This window comes from Notamacropus eugenii, chromosome 6 (genome assembly GCF_028372415.1).
Source record: "Notamacropus eugenii isolate mMacEug1 chromosome 6, mMacEug1.pri_v2, whole genome shotgun sequence".
NCBI classification, from domain to species: Eukaryota; Metazoa; Chordata; class Mammalia; order Diprotodontia; family Macropodidae; genus Notamacropus; species Notamacropus eugenii.
In genome coordinates, this window is record NC_092877.1 from 317,064,161 (window position 1) to 317,079,015 (window position 14,855).

Consider the following 14,855-nt stretch of genomic DNA (forward strand, 5'->3'; position numbering starts at 1 on the left):
AGAAGACCCAGAGAACCAAAACTTTCTCAGTCACATGAGTTTGGGCAAATCACAACTTCTGAGAGTTTGTTTCCTCTTAGTAACAGAGTTGAAGATAACGCTTTAGAGGTTGCTACAAGGAAAGAATTTGCACATATTCAAAGAATGAACACAGTGGTAACAGTAGCTAAAAGTTAATCAGCATTTATTAAGCACCTACTCTCATCAAGGAATAGCAATAGGGACTACAAAGGAAAGTCAACATTACTACCACAGATTTTGTGGGTAGCGTCTAAATGTTTAAGGCTTTCACTAAACTACATCTGTTTTCCCACCAAATTGTACCGTTTCTTTATGCTAATAAGCATATACTCTCCCCTCAGCTGACTCAGAAAAGAATAGAAAAAGATAAAATTAGTCACCTACCCTTGTAATTGTTGCTGTGAGTGAGTAGAAAGGGGCACTCTTGGTTTATTCCATCCAGTATAATCCTGGTTAGACCTTAGTTTTTTTACAGAGAGAGGGGCTGGCTGAGCAAGAAACCCCAAACTCCTTTTGGCAGAGGGAGTCTGGCTTGAAACACTAGTCCTAAAGAAAATCATAAATAATAAACAATGGGCCTAACTCTTTAAAAAATGTCCTATTTTCCCCAAGCAATTTGGGCAAAGTTGAGGATTAGTATCAAAAAACCCAGAAAAATCACCTAAAATGAAACATATTCACAGAAATCCTAGTTCCATCAAATAGCATAAAGTTCCGTCAAGTGGCATAGGTCAGTTAGTTGATGGACAACAGAGATGAAATACATGAAAGCCCCCAATATAGCACTGCCTCAACCTGACCATTTTTCATGATTAAGAAATTTAACAGGCTAGTAGTTTCATAGAAAAACACCACTTTGAATGCATTCTAATAAAATATACCAGATTCACCAAAACATCTTTTGGTACAACAAAAAATACTTCAGGAAAGCTTAAATGGTTTACCAAATGTAAATACAAGACAAATCTCAAACGGTTTCTAGGCCAGACTTGTAAAATGAATAATGATTTTATACCACTTGAAATAAAAATGCTGATCCAATACTAAACATTTAAGTTAAAAAATTTCCACAGCAATAGAAAATTGCCCCAGTCATTAATATTATCGATGAAAATGACCAGGGACTTGGATTAGGAATACAGAGTATTTGCACATGCCAATTCTGCTTCATACGCTTTTCAATAATTCCTCCTTGCCTGTCATTCCAGATACATAACTAATTTCCCTATGATTTCATCAAGGATTTTCAGTATTTTAATCAGATTCTTTCAAAATGTGGCTCAAAATTATAACTCCAGTCAACTCAACTTGATTTTGAAGGGCTACTCTTTTTGTATTAACAGTTCTGAGGCATCGTGGTACAATGAGAAAAGCACTATCATGGAAGCCCAAGAGAACTGAGTGATAATCCCAGTTTTGTCCCTAACTACATTGTTATGTGCCTTTGGAAAAATCATCACTCCTCTCAGAGTTTCAGATTCTTCTTTTGTAAAATCAAAGCTATACTAGCTGGTTTCTAAGGTAATTTCCAACAATAAAAATTCTGAGTTTATGATTCTATTATCAATTTCATTATTTTAAGAAATTATTAGAACTACTAATTTTCATAGAACACATGTCCAATACACAGTAAAATCCAAGGCTTGTTAACTTCTTGAGTAAACAGAGAGTTTCTGAGTTCTTTATAGATCAAACATAAGATTAATACATACCTGTCTAGGTTTGAATTTCCAGTAGAGTAATCTTTTGATACTGCTCTACTACCATAAAAGGATGATGACTGTAAGGGTAAAAGTCCTATAAAAAGGAACCAAATAGGGAAAATCAGTTCTGAAATCATCAGTTTATACTGGAAAGATATAAGCTAACATATTGCTTAAGCAATGTGCCTGCCTTAAACTGCAACTGTGTATGTTAATATTCCACTAGATGAAACAACGGTAAAGCACGACAAAAGTTGACTAAAAAAACTTTTTGGCCTTAGTCTTGAATAGCTAACAAACAAACAAAAAAGCCTACACATTAGCAAAGCTTATCTCAAGACACTTTCCAAAGGACTGCAATAATGGACACTAGGAAAATGTGGATAACTGAAAGTTATAAAGAATCTAGAAATTTAATTTGAATGAGTGGCATTAATCTCTTTCCTAGCCAACTTCTTAATTTAACAGAACTACTTGTAAGAGGCAAAACTAATGGGCTTAAGTTTCATTCTTTTTTATTTTTATGGCCACTCCTAAAATAGAGATGCTCATTATAGTATAAATTTAATTCTAGGGAAACAGAAATTGGGACCTGAATAACATGCAAATTGGGTAATCAAAGTTCCACAAGGGCAGGAAATATCTCTCTTCTATTCCTCAGAGAGTGCTGAGCACATAAAAAGCAGTCAATGAATACTTGATAAATAAACTGAAAGCTCTAGGCACTGTCTTATATAATTTTATATTTCTTCCAATGTCTATTGCAGTATTCTGGACATATTAAGCACTTAATATGTTTATTGAACAAATGAAGCTCATGTTTATTTAACTAAACTGACATTAATGGATTCATATTTTCAAAAACACTTTATACAAAGAAATCACTATCTTATCTAAAGACCACTTACCTGATGTTCTGTTTTCCTCTGCCTGTTTCAAGCTTAGCTGTTTCTCTCTACTGCTGTTTAAATACTTCCTTGAAGGATCTGTCATAGCTTTATTGTTCCTAGGCATAATAAGTTTACACCGAATATTACTGGCATGAAAAAAATTTGTTTATCTCTTACAGTGTTGGACAGTTGATTTCAAATAGTACATTCAGTGAAGTGCTTTGAGCATGGAGCTTAGTGCAGGAAGGAGCCTTTGAGATCAACTAGACCAACTCCCTGGAGATGCTGAAGTTAGACAGTAAACTTGTTAGTCTATACAGGTGACCAAATGAGAATCATAAAACAATCCCCTTTTCTTAACAAGTCAAAAATCAATACAAGACCATAATGATTAAATAAAAACTAGTAAGAACATAACATTTATACAAATTCCAATTCATAGTGATGGCAAGAAGCTAAAAGATTATACTTTGTTTTGATTTTATTTTTATTTTCAGTTCCAAATTCTCTCCCTCCATCCCTCCTCCACCCATTAAGAAGGAAAGAAATACTATACTCTTTATAGAGATTGTATGTTGCAAAGAATGAGTCCAAGTAAAATGATTATGCTCAGTCTTTTAATATTTTTTGTATCTCAACTGTCTTTGTTTCCTTCATCTTTTCCATGTGAGTTAATCTGGATTTTTCCTGTTACTGTCTTTAACTACACAGTTGTTGTCAAAGTATGTATCGTTCTATTGGCTCTATTTTCCTCATTCTATAACACTTAATATGTATTTACCTATTTTTATGAATTCTTCCTGGTCACTGGTTCTTGTGGTGCAATAACATTCTATTACACTCATATACTATTAACATACTTAAACATTTTCCAATCATTGAATAACTAGTTTGTTTCTAGTCTTTATTATAAATTTAGTGATGCCAGGAGTGAAGCAAGCAGAAGCAGAACAATTTATACTATAATATCAACATTACAATAACTGAACCATTCTGAAAAACTTAAGAATTTTGATCAACACAACAATCAACCATGATTTCAGAGGACCAATGATGTCATGACAAGGGTGATGGACCAAAAGCAAGGTGAGAAATACATTTCTGAAAACAAGCAATGTGAGAGTTTGTTTTACTCTATACTATGATTATTTGATATAAGGGTTTCTCTATTTTATTTCAAAAGTAGGGAGAAAAAATGCTTAAATAATTAAAAATTTTTAAATGTAACTTTAAAAAATGGATCATTTATTCACAAATAAATGAAAAAAAAATTAGTGTTGCCAGAGTATTTTTATGATTTTTTTCATATCAGTAGCCCTATAATGGGATCACGGGATCAAGCCAAATAAATATTTTTTGCAATTCTTATTTATATTTCCATATCGTTTTACAACAAATTTGGACTAACCAATTTAGAACTACTTTTGGACTACCTTTTCTTTTTTAACCACAGAGGCAAGTCAGCATTTTTTAAATATCTTAGTTCATCTAAGAAGAATCAGGTACAACTTAAATTGTTTTAACTTTCATTTCTCTGAACATTCTTCCATGTGATTGGTGACAGTTCTTTCACAATTTGCCAGTTCATCAAGCTTGACATACTTCTCTCTTCCGAGTAAAGATGTGGGGGACTATAGGTACAGAATGTTAGGATTACTGTGATAAGTCATTCTGTTTGTTTTTCTTTATTACAAGAGAAGATTCTAGGTGGAGATGAAAAGAAACAATTAGGGACCTTTATTACGTGAGATCTTTTTTTCTATCTTTGATCTCCTTAGGGAAATTGCCTGGGGATCTAACAATCAAAGGGTATAGTTATTTTAGTCACTCTGTAAGCACAATCTCAAAATGTTTTCCAGAATAACTGGACCAACCCACAAATGTATCAGTGTATTTGTCCTTCCATATGCCCTCCAACATTCACCATTCTCAGCTTTTGTTATCACTGTTAAATTGTTGAATGGCAACTAGGTGGCGCAGTGGATAGAGCACTGGGCCTGGGTCAGGAAGACTCATTTCCCCAAGTTCCAATCTGGTCTCAGACACTTACTAGCTGTGTGACTCTGGGCAAATCACTTTACCCTGTTTGCCTGTTTCCTACTCTGTAAAAAGAGCTGGAAAGGGAAATGGCAAACCACTCCCGTAACTTTGCCAGGGAAACCCCAAAGGGGGTCACAAGGAGCTAGACACAACTGAAACTATCAAAGAACATTTTCATTCCCAACAGTAGCACCTTGAAACAGTTCCTCATCACCTCCACCTCACCTAGATTATTTCAGTAGCCAAATGGCTTCCCTGTCTCAAGAATCACTCTTCTCTATAGCCCATCCTACATACTGCTGCAAAAGTGAATTTCCTGAGATCTGACAATGCCAATTCCCTATTTAACCAACTCCAGTGACTCCTTATTGTCTCTAGGATAAGAGATAAACCCATATTTAGTTTTTAAAACCTTTAACATAACACCCCCCTTGCTATCTTTCTAAGTCTCATCAGACATTACTCCTCTTCTTGTCTACTCTCATCCAGCCAAATTAGCCTTCTGTTTCTTCCTTACCCACAGTCCTCCATCTCCTTTGCCCTGAATTCACCTCTTTACTCTCTCTCACAAAATTTCCCTTATTCCTTCAAGATACCACTCAAGCCCCATGGAGCCTTTCCTGATACCCTCTCCCCAAATGACACTAATCTCCCTCTCAAATTACCTTGTATTTAACTACTTTGTGCTTATTCTCTTTATTTATTCTACATGCTGTCTCCCCTCTTAGAATGTAAACTCTCTTTGAATAGGGATTGCTTTTTCTTTGTACTTGTATCCCCAGTGCCTGGTATGCTTCTTGACAGTATTTGTGAAAGGTTATAGAATTCTGCCTAAAATCTCCCTGTGTTGTATAAATCTGATTTACTCAATGGCAACGTAATTTTCACAGAGGCTAAATGATAATATTCCATCCAGCTACCTCCCTTTTCCTCTTTTCTTATGAATGATAACAATTAAAACATTTAAGTCCAAAAGACCAAACACTACTAAAACATCTGTTCACCATGGGAAAGATCCTTGGAGTCCAATTTCCTATTTTACAGTCAAGGAAAGTGAGGCCCAGCTAGAGACCAAGTGACTTGACCAAAGTGAACATAGGGAATTATCAGCAGATCCTAGATGTGAAGCCTGATAGTCCAGTTCCAAATCCAGTGTTCTCTCTATTCCATTAGACCTGTGTCTCTTCTCTCCTTCCTGGCACTACAAATAATAAACACTGGCAAAACAAGAGGGCGACAGCTGCCACATCATTCTTTTCAGATAGCATACAGTTGAATACTATCACTTAACACCTATTCAGTTATTGAATACACTACAATCTGTATTGTATTCCCTGGTGGATCCAACTGTCAGGGTAAGAAACATTAATATAATAGCACAAAGGCTTTTATGGCAACTTACGAAGATGAATCATTTTCCTTAGGGTAATCTTCATTCATCTCGGACCCTGTCGATAGCAATCTTTTTCTCTTTTCATTCCTACAGAATACAGAGAATAGATATTCTAAAAATCAAGACACTAATGCATTAACTACATCATCAATATTATAATTCCTAACAGCCTCCAGGATAACATTTGTGATCATGACATTTGTCAGAGGTCATCAAGCTCAGCCTATATACCAGAATTGCCTCTAGGCCACTCCAGCTCCTGTTGAGCTCTTTTATAATGCAGCCTCCCTGGTACTTCTGAACAGTCCAAATGTTAACAAATATCCATGACTTCTACCCACAGCTCTCAGGTTTGTCCTCTGAGCATCAGTAGAACAAACCTAATCTATAGGACAACCACTGGATTACTGGAAGATAGACACCATGACTCCCTGGCCTTCTCCAAGCCAAAAGAACTTAGTTCTTTCATATGATGTTCATGTGGAATGGTGCCTATTCTCAGCTTCTTGGCTGCCTCCTTTGAAGGCTCTCCAGCTTGTTAAGGTCCCTCTCAAATGTGGTAACAAGATCTGAACACAATACTCAAGATGTGCTCTATTTAGGCCAGACTACAGCATATTTATTTCCCATACTCTGGATACTATATGTATCTTAAAGATGCCTCTGATCATGTTATCTTTTTTGGCTGCCAAATCATACAACTGACTCATACTGACCTTGCAAGTCATTAAAATGTCTGTATTTTTTTGATACGACTAGCTAGCTAGCCACAATTGGTGACCTGATACCTGTGAAGTCGGTGGGAATTTTTTTTAAACTAAATATAAGACTTTACACTTACCTCTATTAAGTTTCCTCTTAGACTCAAGACTACCATTCCTACCTGTAGAGATCTATTTGGATCCTAACACTATGATCCAATGCCCCTGCTTATTTCAGTGTTCTACCAATGGCAAATCTGATCAGCAAATACCATCTCTGCCTTCATTCAAGTCATGATAAAAATGTTAAATATCACAGGGGAAAGGCCCCTGAAGTGCTCCAAAACAGACCTCCTAAAGTCAACCACCAAAGCTGAAACTGACTCATTAGTCTCTACTCTCTGGATCCAGTTATTCAACTATCTTTGAACCTATCAGATTGCACTATATTAAGCCCATATTATTCTATCTTGTCCACAAGGATAGCACGGGATTTTGTCAGACGCTGTGTTAAAATCTAGGGAAACTATGTTTTATATTCCCTGGATCTACTAATCTAGTAGGGGGGGAGAAATGCTTTTCCTTGGTATTACCAATCTGCTGTTCCCCTTTCTAGATACTCACACCTCTAGAAGTTTGCTAGAAATTGGAATCAAACTTACTAGTCTATAGTTTGCAGACTCTACTATTTTCTCTTAAAAAACAAAACACAAACACTTGCTCTTTTTAAGTCGTACATCACTTTTCCCGTTCTTCATGATCTTTTAGGAATCAATGATAGCGGCTTAGCAAGCACTCTAATCAGTTATTTCATAGCCCTAAGATGTGGTCCATTAAGGTCTGGTGACTTGAATTCATCCAGGACAGCTACGTACTCTTATTATAACTTTACTTATCTTGAATTTCAGTTCTTTATCAAAATATTTTTCTTCTGTCCTTTACAGCCCAAAGATCATCCTCCTTAGCAGAGAAAATAAAGAATGACATTTCTGTCTCCTCATTATCATCCCTTACACCCCAACAGCAGTCTTTGGCTTTAATTCTGTATCTTTCTCAAAACAGCTTTTAAAAAGCCCCCCCCACCTCCATCGTCAACAATACCTAATTCTCTGCTTTGCACACACATGCTAAATTTTGCTATGCAAATCAGGGCAAAAATTTCAAACTGCTTACCAAAAACAGAACTTTCTACATTATTTCATACTATTATCTCTAATATACTGCAATAGCTCTTTGTATCCACTGAACTTTTTCCGAGCTTCAATATCCTTCTCAAAACATTAGTTTTACTAGAAGATTATGTCAACTTTGGAACAGTTAAGATAGTCTTTTAAAACAGAATGAAACATGTTTGTAAATATATGCAATTGATAACTAATTGTCAATGGAAATAGCCTTTGTACCGATTTTCTAATAATCCTGTTCTTAAAGGTGTTGATGGAGTAGAAGTCAGAGAGGTATTTATTCGGGTCCCAGTCATTACACTTCCTGTTGGGGTCTTCGTGGATCCTCTGCCTGGATTACCTAGAACTTTTCGAAATGTAGTATCATCTTTGGATTCCAAATTTACTTTTTTTGAAGACGTCTAAAAGAAAAAAAGAAAAGCAATTCATGTTAAATAAGTATGCTTTCAAATGTAAGCAATAAAATTATACAAAGATGTTTGCAATTCTTTTTCTTCAAGATGCTTGTAAATTTCTAAATTTCCAAGGCACATACGAGGGATAAAAGAAAGAATCCCGACACTCACTGACCAAAGCAAACGTGGGAAATGTGGATGAAGAGGATAAAGAAGTAGGCCTTCTAAAAAATACATTTGATCAAGAGAATGAAAAAGGAGACCAACAAAGATTAGAGTAAAGAGTGGCACTGGCCAACTTGGTTGACAAAGAATCCAATAATGCCTGAAGTAAGCTTCAAATAGAATTCTGATTTGGAAGAGAAAAAGAAAGGAGACATTCACCAGGGAAAATGGGTGAAGAGCACAGGGGAACACTGGCAGAAGTGGCACCAGTTGTCTATTCAGGAGAAGCCAGAATTGAAATAACCAAAGAAAAACTGACTGGTGTAACATAGTAGTTGGGGAAACAGCTAGAAGAGATACTCTTTTCAAGAACTAAGTATGAGACCTCTCCATGAAGAACAATCTCCTATATTCTATGAAAAAGTGTATTTCCAAATCAACTTGTGACTACATTAAGATAATTAATTTATCTGATTAATATCCATGTCTATATTTAACATTAACAAAGATCAACAAATTTCCAACAATAGATCAAGTACCCACATAGAGGACAACATATACTACCAACACTTTTTGATCAATTACAGGGTATATCTTACTTTTATGGAGGTCACTCATCAAATCACCCCCACTATCTGGAACACAGATAGTAAGCAAGAGAAAACACCAGAGAGTAAGCAAAAAACATCTGCAAACCCAAAATAAACTAATGTACTTTATATTTGTAGGAATGCCTTGTAGGCCTCATTCAAAACCTATTTATTTTAACTTTTAATAAGCTCAGTGGTCTGGTTTCTCAGGCCACAGCAGATTGGTGATGACAAATTAAAAGGGAGGATGGAGGCTGCTAAAGGAAAGCACACTGATACATCAGCAAGAAGGGGGAGATGACTGTCAGCCAGAAGAAAGACAAATATTAAATACAAAATAATCTAACAATATTTGGTGTAAAGCAGTTCTAGTTCTAGTTAAATAACTTTGAAAGCATTATTGTATTAAAACAGAGTACAATAAGGAATATTTATAACGATGCTGATTCATTAAGAAAATGCTCATTTTATATTCTGTTTATTAAGGCAGTGAAATGTGCAGTAAATTTTTTAAATGTTATGTACAAAATGGTTAAAATAAAAAAGAAATGGGTGCCTAAAATGAGATTTATGATAAATAGGGCATTATTATAGAAATATCTCCTTCAACTACTTTCCAAAACACCGAGAAAAGACAAACTCTCAGTTGTTAATAATCAGATTTCAATACTTTAAAATACAGTTTAACATACCTGATTTTCTATGTAAGAGAACTGCCTGTTGACTTCCTTCTGTGCAGTCCTGTTCCCGAGAACTCCGCCAAAGCTACCAGACCCCTGGGAAGGTTTCATGGCTAATGACAAAGGCACACCCCCAAATCACTAACTTTTACAAAGAGATGATTACTAGTATCTTTATATATTTGGGTAAAGAAGGGAAGGAAAAGCAAAGGGAAAAAAGACAGCCAAAATGTTTATTGATATTTTTGATACGAAGTTTTTTGAAATAGGTGCCATATAAATACAGTATTATTATATTTTAATCAAGAAAACTCAGGTAAAAGTCAGAGAATACACATAAGGAAGATCCTACTGCCCTACAACCTAACCTTAACTATTATTTGAGGAACCAGAATCTAGATAATAATTTCAGTTAAGAAGAGGTAGCACAGTGTGGTGGATGGAGCACTGAACTTTTCTTCCTCTCCCACTTAACAAGACAGCCTTCTGCCAGGATGCAGAAGACAAGATAATATACTATGGATATACCTCACCTAACTGAAAACATGCTCTTAGGCAAAATGAAGTTATAGAGAGGGCAGTTTGCTCCACAAGAATCTCTAATGAATCAGCAATCAGCTGAAAAGTAACAGTGTATGCTTGTGTTAGTACTCAATTTAACTTACACTGGCTTGTAAGTACTGGAATCTTTCCACAATTTATGATACTGTTTCTGTGGGAAAAGATTATAGCCACTTAAGCAAGCAACTTAAAAAATGAACTTGTGAAACATAATGGGTATGTAAGTAGGGGGAATTCTTATATACCTATGTTTAGAAATGAAGAGTTTTCTTTTTTTACATCATAAATAATGCCAGCTTCCAATCTATCAACTATTTCTTTTCTTTCAAGCTGTAGCAGGTTTTATCATCAGTGTCAAAGCATGTATCAAATAAGACACCTTTTGGTGAAACTCCTTGATTACCACAGCAATTACTCTGTATTTTAGGAGAAACAATGTCTCAGTTAGATCTCTTGACCTACACTGATTTTCTTCCTGTTAGATGAACCAACATCAATAAGCTTTCCCCACATTTAATTTAAATATCCATTTTCCTCCCATTCAACTAATTTTTGCACCAACCAGCCCCACAGTTTGGGATGATTAGTGCTCACCTGTATGGAGTCTGTTTTGATGGACTGCATCCAGAAACAGCCTCATTTCATCTGCATCCTTACATGGTACTTTGTCAATGGACAAATAGCTGTTATCCTGCAGTGTAAGAATCAGGCGACTCTGTTTTGCTCCATTAGGTCGAAGAACCACATTCTTTATGTTGTGACTTAGCTAAATAGGGAAGGGAAATGATCTTATTACTATCAGTGTGAAACTGTCCACAAAGAACTAGTAAAGCTTACTATCTTCATAACCATTTCCTCCCTTCACCAAGGTAAACCTCGCTTTCCCTATCATAAAGATTTTATTCTCCATTTCCTGTTGCAACTAAATCAATATCATTCCTGGAAGTAATAATACAATTATGAAAATGGTAACAAAAACTCTTCAAAAATATTTTACACTGTTGCCAAATCTAAGTTACTGCTAAGGCTAGTAGCTCCATATTTTCAGAAAACAGGGACAATTTAACAAAACTGAATGAAAATTAGTGTACTGACTATTCAAGATCTGATGGAATACCAGTGTCACTAATTGCCAGTCATTAATCCATAAATACTACAAAGAGGTAGAAAGGGCAACAACATAGGCATCTCCCAATGAATACATCTGGTTATGCTAATTTTTTCAAACAAAAGATTTTAAATAACAAATCTTAATCAGAAATGGCATAAAAATTTTCTACCAACCTATGATGTCCACAAATTCACAATCACCACCCCTAACTAAAATCCCGCAATTTTTATAAATATACAAAATGTCATTTTTATTGCCTAGATGGACCACGGAAAGACTGCATGGTACAGTGCATAGAAAACAGGCCTCAAAGTCAGGAAGACCTAGGTTCAAGCTCTGCCTCTGCTATGTACTATCTGTGCAACTCTGGGCAAGACAAACTAGATTTTCAGTACTCTAGGTAGTTCTCTAAGACTATGTGGAGACCTTTGTTGGTAGAGGGAGTTTCTTCATGTGAGAGTCCCCTCCACCTTATGAAGTTACAGGCCCAGTCCCTAGATCTATCCCTAAGTTGTCTCTAACAATGGATGTTAACTAACTCAGCTTCTGCTGGGTTTTCCCCTTAACTCTGGTCACAAGTATGATTCCAAAGCATTGCACAACACATTATTTTTAGAACTTATTTTTTTCTCAATAAAACCAAGAGAACCAAGCCTTGTGGCTCTGATCATTTTTAGATGATCTTAAAAAAGAATAGTAACTCTTGTTTCTTCTTAGCTAATTCTATAGAAGGTAAATTCTTTCCATATCCTCAAGGTCCTAGCCTGAATTTCTCCCCAACTCAAGCCCCACAAATGTTCATTCAACATTTCCTTAACTTTATGCCTAGAGTTATTACAGAAAAAAAAAGATAATCTCATTTTTTTAAAAAGTGTGATCCAACTGGCTTTTGCCAATTTTTAGATAAGCAAGAATATATGCAAGCATCAGTTAACTCATTTAAGAGACTCTTATTTACGCAAAAGTTTATGCTTGTTTAAAACTTCGGAGCAAGTCCAAATTTATGATTCTAATCAAAAAAATGCACTTGCTATATACAAAGCAACTTGATTTGGAAAAGTAACATTCAAGGGGAAAAAATAACGAGTTCTTTTAGCATATACACAAGTCAAGAAATTAAAATTCTGGTTCTTTCAGAAACCACAATATTAAAGACCATATACGTATACAATAGAACCCTCCTGATATACAGAATAAAACTGTTGGAAGCCTCAATAACTTCTCAGCAAGTCACTTCTAGACTTGTTCTTTCACTGGGACTGGAAAGTAACTGAGGGCTATAGCTCCAGTTGAGATCAAGTTCCTAGGGACCAAAGTCAAAATATGAAATCTTCTCACAGAGTGCCAGCTTGCATGGAGAACAGACACAAATCTATACTTAATTTGTTTTGTTATGAGATGGTCAAAGCAATGTGTATAGAATTATCAGCTGCTGTTAATTCCTCTTCTTATGTTACCACCACCCAGTCCTGCACCCATCACTTTATGAGCACAATGTTAGAGAAGGACTTATGTTAGTTCCAGGGTACTTTTTGCACCCTTAAGCAAATACAGGTTATTTTTAGAAAGACAGCACTTTTGTCTAAATATGATCAAAGGAATTTTGCATTGAGTTCTTAAACGTAAAGCTGTATTACCCTCCCCAACACCCCAACACACATGCAAGGGTGGCCCTCTAGCCAGAACATCATACTTACAAACTTACATGTGGAATGAAACCTATACTTCTGCATGATATGAACATGGTAGTATATACTGAGATTAAATCACTTAAGTATGAAGAGTTCTACATGTAATGTGATTATAAAATTAGCTCACAGTGCCCTTTTCATATACAAAGGCTTCTAACACCACAAAACTACAAAAAACATGCATGCAAAGAATTTCTAAAACATGTTGTATGCTTTTTTTTTTTAAATTACAAGTACAATGATAATCCTTACAGGTGAAATATTCTGCTTTTAGCAGAACTGTAAAAAAAAAAAAAAAGGGATTTTATGTGTGTGTATGTGTTTTAATGACTACGTCTAAAATGTTTTATCCATCACATTTTAAAAACAAAGAAAAAGTACTAAAACACTGTCCTAACTTTAAAAAAAAACCCCACAGAAATCAGCTTGGATATCAACTTCAGGTCCCATTTTTCCCTTAAATAATGGTACTTACTGTCTGCTTTTGCTGGACACCCAACAATGCTCTTGAATAATTTACAGTGCATTTATACAAAAGGATTAGTGTACTGGAAATAAGACACAAGAACAAATAGTCTAGCAAGGGAGTTAACATGAAACTTAACTCTGGCATAGAACTACTATTCACTAAAGGGTACTAATTAATCTACTTCAAACTCAAAATGGGAATACCTGAAATGTCCTTGGAATTCCTCCAGCATTATAGTGAACCACTAGGCTGACTTTATTTTCTTTTTCCACAATTTCAAAGGAGCCTTCTTTCCACTTTGTAATCCCCGTCTGAATGCTCCGTACTCGGATAGGACCATGTATCTTCAAAGGAGTCATAGTTTTTAAAAATAAATTGCTTCTACCCAAATTAAAAAGAAAATCACAACTTCACCTGAAAGATTCTGAGGAAGGAAAATAGAACAAAGCAAAAATTATAATTTATCATGGATAAAGGACTTGGTTAACAGATTATCTATTTTTCAATAATCATCTCAGTTGACATATTTTTTCCATTCTTACATCGCAAATGTACTCATTTACACAATGTCTCCCCCTAAAAGTACCATTAACCCAGCCAATTAAAAAAAACAAAACAAAACAAACTGGTTACTATTCAGTAGCTGTTTCTTACAGCCACTTACCTGTACTCTATACACTGGTGGTGCCCTTATCAGAATGACAAATCTAAAGAAAGGAAGTGTCCAAGTCTGTATTTTGTCCTGTACATTCCATTTTTCTTTCATTCTATAAATGCCCATTAAAAATAAACTTACAAAGATGCCATTCTGAAAGTGATATTCCATTACAATTTGGATCAGTCTATTCTAACCATTAAAGAGCTGATTCCATTCCGTCTTTATGAATAGCAATAGGTCTTGACTTTCAAACACCTACCAAAAAGAAATAGTGTTTCCACCAATCTGATTCCATTATTTGTCTATTCAGCTGTTTATAACTCCTCTCAAAATAACAATGCATGTCCGCCAAGGATCATTACTTCCAAAAGTCTGCAGTATAAGCAAATATATATATATGGAGAATAATAAGAAAAAATTTCTAATAATAAAGTTAGTCTAACATCTAGGATTATAGCACATGGGGAAATGAACTCATTAGCATCATTAAATGGGTTTCCTTCCCTCAAAAAAACAGAATTTATTAAACATTTTTCCATGTGTCATACTCTATTATGGCTATAGAAAACAAATTACTTGACCTACTCTAGCTAGTAATAATGG

General features: G+C 35.2%; 1 protein-coding gene across 9 annotated transcripts in view; it reads right to left on the bottom strand.

The window, feature by feature from the left end:
* USP37 (ubiquitin specific peptidase 37) overlaps nucleotides 1-14,855 on the bottom strand; it is a 77,997-nt gene that overhangs the window by 53,767 nt on the left and 9,375 nt on the right. For 5 of the 9 annotated variants that reach the window (XM_072617772.1, XM_072617773.1, XM_072617776.1 and 2 more), the window contains 9 exons: nucleotides 14,512-14,624; nucleotides 13,798-14,018; nucleotides 10,918-11,089; nucleotides 9,775-9,875; nucleotides 8,152-8,333; nucleotides 6,057-6,134; nucleotides 2,633-2,730; nucleotides 1,734-1,818; nucleotides 406-567 (listed from right to left, as the gene is read on the bottom strand). In XM_072617772.1, the coding sequence (XP_072473873.1) occupies nucleotides 406-567; nucleotides 1,734-1,818; nucleotides 2,633-2,730; nucleotides 6,057-6,134; nucleotides 8,152-8,333; nucleotides 9,775-9,875; nucleotides 10,918-11,089; nucleotides 13,798-13,953 (1,034 nt within the window). In that variant the 5' untranslated portion in view covers nucleotides 13,954-14,018; nucleotides 14,512-14,624. The remainder of the gene's footprint in view (nucleotides 1-405; nucleotides 568-1,733; nucleotides 1,819-2,632; nucleotides 2,731-6,056; nucleotides 6,135-8,151; nucleotides 8,334-9,774; nucleotides 9,876-10,917; nucleotides 11,090-13,797; nucleotides 14,019-14,511; nucleotides 14,625-14,855) is intronic. The other 4 variants (XM_072617771.1, XM_072617777.1, XM_072617779.1 and 1 more) reach the window with 1 other exon arrangement.